General features: G+C 34.4%; 1 protein-coding gene across 2 annotated transcripts; it reads left to right on the top strand.

The window, feature by feature from the left end:
• Window positions 1-232: 232 nt before the first annotated feature.
• LOC126727372 (universal stress protein PHOS34) lies at window positions 233-5307 on the top strand. Of its 2 annotated transcripts, none has more exons than XM_050432984.1 (2): window positions 233-1188; window positions 2230-2422. In XM_050432984.1, exons 1-2 carry the CDS (start codon window positions 471-473, stop codon window positions 2247-2249), a joined length of 738 nt encoding a protein of 245 aa, XP_050288941.1. In that variant the 5' UTR covers window positions 233-470; the 3' UTR covers window positions 2250-2422. The 2 variants fall into 2 exon arrangements, with proteins under 2 accessions (XP_050288941.1, XP_050288940.1); XM_050432983.1 differs by lacking the exon at window positions 2230-2422 and adding an exon at window positions 4913-5307 and having other exon boundaries at window positions 236-1188.
• The last annotated feature ends 2252 nt before the right edge of the window (window positions 5308-7559 follow it).

Below are 7559 nucleotides of genomic sequence, written 5' to 3'. Positions count from 1 at the left end.
GAGGGAAAGGGAATGCGATCCTAACAAGCGCACGCACAAAAAAAAAAAAAAAAAAAAAATTAGTTAATAAAAAATATTTAAGGTTGATTACTTTGTAATTTATTTTTTCAAAAACACTAAAAAAAAAAAAAAAAAACAGAACGATACAAAAATTAATTAAATTCTATAAGAAAAATTTTTTAAAAAGGAAAAAAGACAAAATCATGTAAATGGATAAAATCGCTGACAGTGCTGTCCTGATACTTTTTCTCGAACGTGTCGCCCCATTTCCATCTTCAACGACAGTTTCTCCTTCATACATTGATTGATACATAGAAAACCCAAAAACAGAAAAACGCAACAAAATCATTCTTTCAGTTTCAGCCCCTAAAACCCAAAACAAATATTCCTTTCCTTTTCACCCAAATTCTCTCTCTCTCTCTCAAATCACAATACCAAAAAAGCTGAAACTAATAGAAAAAAAAAAAAAAATGGCTTCACCGAAACACGTAACGGAATCGGAGGCGCGAACCGCAACGGCAATAACGGTCCAACCGTCTTCCCCGCGATTTCCTCTCGGCGAAACCGACCGCAAGGTCGGCATAGCCGTCGATCTCAGCGACGAGAGCGCATTCGCCGTCCGATGGGCCGTCCTCAACTACCTCCGCCGCGGCGACACCGTGATCCTCCTCCACGTCCGCTCCACCAACGTCCTCTACGGCGCCGATTGGGGAGCCATTGAAGAACCCGAAGCCGGATCCGCGAAGGCGCAGCAGAAACTCGAGGACGATTTCGACGCGTTCACCACCAGCAAAGCCAACGATCTGGCTCAGCCGCTCGTGGAGGCGCAGATTCCGTTCAAGATTCACATCGTGAAGGATCACGACATGAAGGAGAGGCTTTGCCTTGAGGTTGAGAGGCTCGGGCTCAGCACCGTCGTTACGGGGAGCCGTGGCTTCGGCGCTTCTCGCCGGAATAGCAAGTCGCGGCTCGGTAGCGTTAGCGATTACTGCGTTCATCACTGCGTTTGTCCCGTCGTGGTGGTGAGGTTTCCTGAAGAAAAGGATGAGGATGAGGATGTGAATGAGAATGAGAATGAGAATGGGAATGGGAATGGGAATGGGAATGTGAATGTGAATTCTCATTCGCGAGGAAAATCTGCTGCGGAAGATGAGCTGGAGTACCATGACGCATTGGATAAGCAATCCGGTACTTTTCTCTCTCTCTCTCTCTTTGTTTGGTACATTTTTACATTTTTCAATTTTTTTTTGGTATAGATTTGATTGTTTGTGAAATAAATCGATAATTATGATATGTTAGATTGTAGAAGCTAATGAACTTGCTTTATAATTTTGGTTTGAGAATTTAATCCAGCGCTTAATTTTCTATTTAAAGGTTATGATTTGATGACTAATATCACAAAGAATTAAAATTTATGAAAAAAAAAAGGATAAATTTTTGTCATCATTCTCATCATTTCAATTGGGGAGTATCCTAATGCGTATTGTTTTCAAGCTGAAGCATTGCTTTTATTGTTCTTATGTTGTTAACATGTTGTGTGTGGTGATCGGCGTTCAATTGTGACATTGTTTATTGATTTGTTTTCCCTGTGTTTTGGAATGCCTTTGTTTGTTTTTGTGATGATTATGTTTCTTTGATATCGGTGGAATCATAAGGGCTAATAGCAGTTTGAACTCCATTTTTAGTGCAGAATGGTTCTATTCTTAGAGCATGAATATATATATATATATATATATATATATATATATATATATATATACATATATATAGCAATTTGAACTCTAATTGTAGTGCAGGACAGTTGTATTCTCGAGCTTTCTGTGTCTAACATTTTGTTTCAGCAAATGTAGATTGCATATATGTATGGGTCACAATCAAAGTACACCTGTTGTAACTCATGTTTTGTTTATAATTTTATAATAGAAAAAACTTGAAATTTAAATATTTTGAGATGGCATAGTTATTGATCTTAGATGATCTTGATATTTTACATTCATGGAGGGTATATGGATGTAATATAATCCAATGGCGGGTTTGCCAAAAACCATGGGAGTCCTAAACAGTTAATACTTTTTGAACTTTCTATGAAGTTTGTTATTCCTTTAATGAAAATTATTGAAAATGATTGTTTTGTTTTTAAACTTTCTCCTTGATAATTAAACAAAATTTTGAAGTGTCTCCTTGTCAACGTTATGAGGTGTGTTTAGTTGCTGACATTTTTTGCCAAAGTCTATCATTTCAGGATGTGAAACATCACGACACCCGTGTATTGAGGATTTCGTTCAGTTTGGTCTTTTCCGCATCATTTTTTTCCTTCTCAATGTACTTTGTTGTGTGTACTCTGAAGTACCATATTTGGCAAATGCCTGATACATGTATTTTACTTGAATGGCATGATAATAAATTCAAAGCCTTAAATGTTTTTTTTTCTCTCCCCCTTTTTTTATTGTTTAAAATTTACTTTTCAGACATCATGTTAATCTCACAGTTTAAATCATATTATTTCAACTTTTTTTTAGAGAAGTATGTCATTCCAAAAGAAGAACATCTTGACACCCTTTATTCCACATTGAGTTCACATTTCTGTTAGTGTGTGTTTCAGGGAACTTCTATTTGAATGTATTTTGTTATCTTCTCTGAACTTCTTCTTCTTCTTTTCTTTTTTTGTATTAGCTGGTATATAAATTTATTTGTTTATTTATATTTTTTGTGGAGGATGAGGTCATGGGTCAAGACCCTTTTTTTTTTTTTTTTTTCTTGAAACACAACTCTGAGTTCAAGCTTCAATTACAACCACCAATTTTAAGCTTTCAGCCCCTCATTTGATCTTAGTTTTTAATGCATCAAGTTTAGAGTCTGAGCCAATTTTCAAGTTTTGAGCTTCCATATCTAACATTGATCATTCTAGTTTAAGCTAATTGAACTTCTGGAGCGTTAGGTATACCTATATTACTTCTTGGTACTCTAATTCTCCTATTTACCTTTTAGGGGTTGAATATATGTTTTGCTCATGTTGATACCAAAAGTGATAATTAATGCTTATATATGCATCTTTACAGAGATTAATAAAGCCCCATTTTGGGAAAAAAATTAAATCTGTTTAATGGAATTCTGCTGTCTGCATGAGGGTTGTTTCTAAGAACACTTGTATTAAATACAATTTGGCATTTTACTTATCAAAAAAAAAAAAAAATATATATATATATATATACAATTTGGCATTTAGAATTGATGTTCCTCATTTTCCTTGATATCAGCAATTGTTTGCCACTATGTGACTCCTGTATTCTTTTTCATATTCCCTAAAGGCTCTTTTCTCTTGTTCAAATATGGCTTTTGTATTTATTATTTTATTTGTAAATACTTGTTGTCAAGCATGGAGAGAGAGAGAGAGAGAGAGAGAGATTCAATGGATTCAGTTCATGCTACCTACTTTATGGGAGGGAAGTCTATAGAAGGTCCATCTTTAATTTTAGTTGAGAGAGAGCAGATTCAATGGATTTAGTTCATGCTACCTACTTCATGGGAGGAGGGAAATCTATAGAAAGGTCCAGCTTTAATTTTAGTTGGAATTTCACCTAGTAGAGGGTAAATCTTAGGAATTAGAATTGTTTAAAGTGTTGAAGAAGATTTAGCACAAAACAGTTGGACTTGGTGGGCTTTGAAGTCGGAATTGTTGTTGAAGATATGCTTGTACATGGTAACCTTTCACCACAATAGATGTGATGGGTACTGTTGCCAAGCATGGAATGTTACTTATTACTTATCTCATGTGGAAAATAGGAGAAAAATGGCAAATGTGCTTATGGAGTACAAAGGAGTCTGCAAAAAGAAGTTTGGTATAGCTAAAATAGGCATCCTTGAGGCACTAGGATTCAGTTGTGGCTTATGTTCTTGGGACTGTGCAAGTTGCACTTGGTAAACACAGGCTCTAAATTTGTACAGCTAGGGTGGAATGTTAGAAATGGAGTTTCACTCTTTCTTGTTAGAGAAATGGTTAAATGGCAGTCATGCTTATGGATGGTCATTTTTTTATAAATCATGCTAGTGGAAAATCATTAATTGAGGACATAAGGTGTTTTCTCATTGTTTAGTTTAGTTATGGGCAAAGGGCTCTCTTTGAGATGCTACAACAGTATCTTGGCTGCTGTGCATTGGCAGTGGGTAACTGGAGGATGAAGCATTTACAGAATGCTCAATGCTTTTGGTGACCTATTTTTTGGTTGTCTTCTGTTGTAAAAGCTGAGTGTGCAGAATACAGAAGAAGATATTGTTGATATGGACAAGTGATAGAATCTCGGATGTTATATGCTTTGTACTCTATGAGGTTGCTGTTTGTCTGTTAAGAATCTCAGAAAGCTTCAGATTAAAAAAGATTGTTTTGCAATGCCGACATTGAAGGGTTTGCTGTTGGGCTTCCTCCATAACAAAGCAGGGTTGACTAATCTTCATCAGGTTATGGTGTCTGTATATCCAAGTCGTCATGAGTTAAAGTTCCATTACGTCCTTAAGTAGTTTTCCAGTTGTAGTTCTGGACAAAAGATGAGGGCAATTCATGGGTGTTGCTGCCATCATTAGAGGTGGTTTTTGAATTATCTGATTGAACGTTTGCCTTTGCCCTCTACAATATATAGTAGCTGTTTAAGAGGATTGTGGGAACCTTTCATTTATAAGACTCTAATCATCTGTTTTTTTAATTTAACAAGGGTATCATTAATCATTTGATTGCCATGCTAATCATCCCTTTAGATCTCTGTAACATGTTTGATGTAGCTTGTAAAGAGGGTTACATTTCATATGATCCTTCTCACCCCTGAAGTATCAAAGTTAATCTTTTTTCATGTGGCTGAAGTCATAAATTCTCTGCTATCCATGAATGTTGGTATTTACACTCAGCTTTCATATATCGCAGATTTGGACAAGACCTCATGAATAGATGGTGGGAATACTGATGTTTTCGTTCGAAGGTGTTTGGAAGTTGAAATACTCCTGGTTGGTGTGTAGTCATGTCTTGTGGAAAAGTTTGGTACTGGTCTCTGTTCTTCCACCTTTTCACCCCCTTATATATCTATGAAGTTTGGAATGAAGCATGACCGATGAACTCTTTCTTGTGTTTTTAGGTCTTTGAATATGACAGGCTGCAGTTTTTTTCCTTGTTATATAATATTCTGTGTCAGCTGCCCCCTTAGAGTGTGCATCCTCATGCTTTCAGTTTTTTTAACATAAACAAAAAGATATAAATTGGATATTGTTATTTGTTTTTCTAACAAAGCTTGCACAAGGGCGCATGTTATTTGTTACTCTAAAGGAGCTCACACAATGCATGTAATCAGTATATGTGAGCTTACAAGAGTGTCCACTACTACATAATGGAAAATTATGACATATGGCCTTGTAAATCAGTGGCCCATAAACACATATCACTTCATTTTTATGGTTATAACTCAGCTTGCATGCCCTGCACTAATGCTTCTTTTTGTGTTTGTGTGTGGTGGGAGTCCACAAAAAGAACTAAAGAAGTAAGAAGAGACTTAAAACACAAAAAAAAAATCTTGTAACACCCAACTCAAATAGTAAGCATCTATATTCTATAGAGTAGGTTGCCGAAAATGCATAATAGGTACTCAATCATCATCTTCAATAGTCTCTATTCTAATCATCAAAACCTACTAGTCTCTATTCTTATTGTTTAGAACTGCTTCAGCCATATAGGAGTTGAGGTAGTGTGATGCTACCGCTTACAAGACTTTCACTAATCCATCTTCTTTTTCAATTTTTAGAGAGTAAAAAAAAAGTAAAAATATATCATTGGTTCCTAAAGTTCACATGTTGAGCACTTTTAATTTATGATGTTTCAAATAAGTGCTCTTAGTCCTTAAAGTTTTAAAAATGAATACTAATAGTTTGTTTGTCTAGAATTATTAATTTTTTGTGTATGTGGTCAATGGATAAATTATGCGGTAGTTGAGTTTTTATTCAAAAAAAAATTACACAATGACAAATCACTCACCCATATTATAGCCAACCCAAACCCGTATCAATTGAGCCCCTCCCAATTTAACATTTGCATCTTCTTCTACGCCCGACTCTCTATTATATATCCGAAATGATGGCTTTGAAGAGGTTTACTTGCGACTTTTTGTGAAATTTTTTACTTTGAGATTTAGCTCAACATGAAGGCTAGTATTAGGGATTTGGAAGGACACTGAGTACTGTTCATCCATTAGTGACTAGTAGTTTTCCTTTTATTATTATTATTAGGTTAAAATACAAAACTAACTCTCTAAGTTTTTTCAGATTTCATTTCAGTTCTCTAAATTTGCTTTATGTTCATTTCAATTCTCTAACTTTCAAGTTTATTCAATTAAGGTTTTTCCATCAACTTTTATTATATGTTGGGGTTAATTTTTCAATTTTTTAAATTTTTCTTCAAATTTTTTAAATTTAAAAAATTCAATTAATGATTGAAAAATATTTTCTAGATTTTTTTTTTCAAAAAATCTTAACAAAAGTTATCGAAAATGCCTTAATTGAATAAATCTAAAACTTAGAGAATTGAAATAACGAAAGTAAAGTTAAAAGACTGAAATGAAATCTGAACGAAGTTAGAGGGTTAGTTTTACATTTTAACCTTATTATTATTATTATATTCTTACTTCTGAAAGAGTCTTTTTCACTGATCTAGTGCTGATGATTTCACCCTTTTGTTTGGGCTTGAAGAGGGAGTGAGAGAGTTTTGGTATCAGGGAAAAAGATTACAAACATAGGACCCATTATTTCATTGTTGACGATAACAATGATGGTGGTGAGGAAAAATGTGAACCTTTTGATCAATGAAAGAAAGAGACATCAGATAAAGAGTGAAAAAGAAAGAAAGAAAGAAAGAAGATGCAGATATGAAATTGGGGCTGCGTTTGGGTGAGTGAGTGATTTTGTCATTGTGTAATTCTTCAATAAAAACTCATGTGTCCTGTCATAAAAAAATTGCTTCGTTAGCTACATAGTACATACACAATACTAAAAATCCTTAGCATTGGTGGTGCCAAAAATTTGGCAATTTAGCATCAGAAAAAGCTATTTTATCTATTTTATCATTTCACTTTACAAAACGGGCAACATCAGTGGTTTTATTTTAGCATTCAACATAATAAAATAATATAAACAACATAATAAAATAATATATTTACTACAAAATATAACAACCACCACCAGCAACACAATAAAATAATATATCTTTTAATAAAATACTGTTTTTCTTTACCATCTTAGCTACAATACGTAACCATCTTTGGCTATGCACTGTAGCTTAACAATAAAAAAATTTGACTTTTCCTCCACTGATGCAGCCCAGTTTTGTTATATTTAGTTGATAAATTTAGCATTTTAGAAATTTGCATCCATTAATACTAATGCTCAAGTCAACATGGGGAAGCAGGTGCAAACCAACACTGTGATTGGTGACTTATCACTGATTTACAGAAAATCCCAAATAATTGTGAGAAAGATGATACATAAGTCCTTGGTACAAAATACTCAACTGTGGGCCGTAATTCAGTAGG

Source organism: Quercus robur, chromosome 5 (assembly GCF_932294415.1).
Source record: "Quercus robur chromosome 5, dhQueRobu3.1, whole genome shotgun sequence".
NCBI lineage: Eukaryota > Viridiplantae > Streptophyta > Magnoliopsida > Fagales > Fagaceae > Quercus > Quercus robur.
This window is presented reverse-complemented; position numbering and strand designations above follow the sequence as displayed.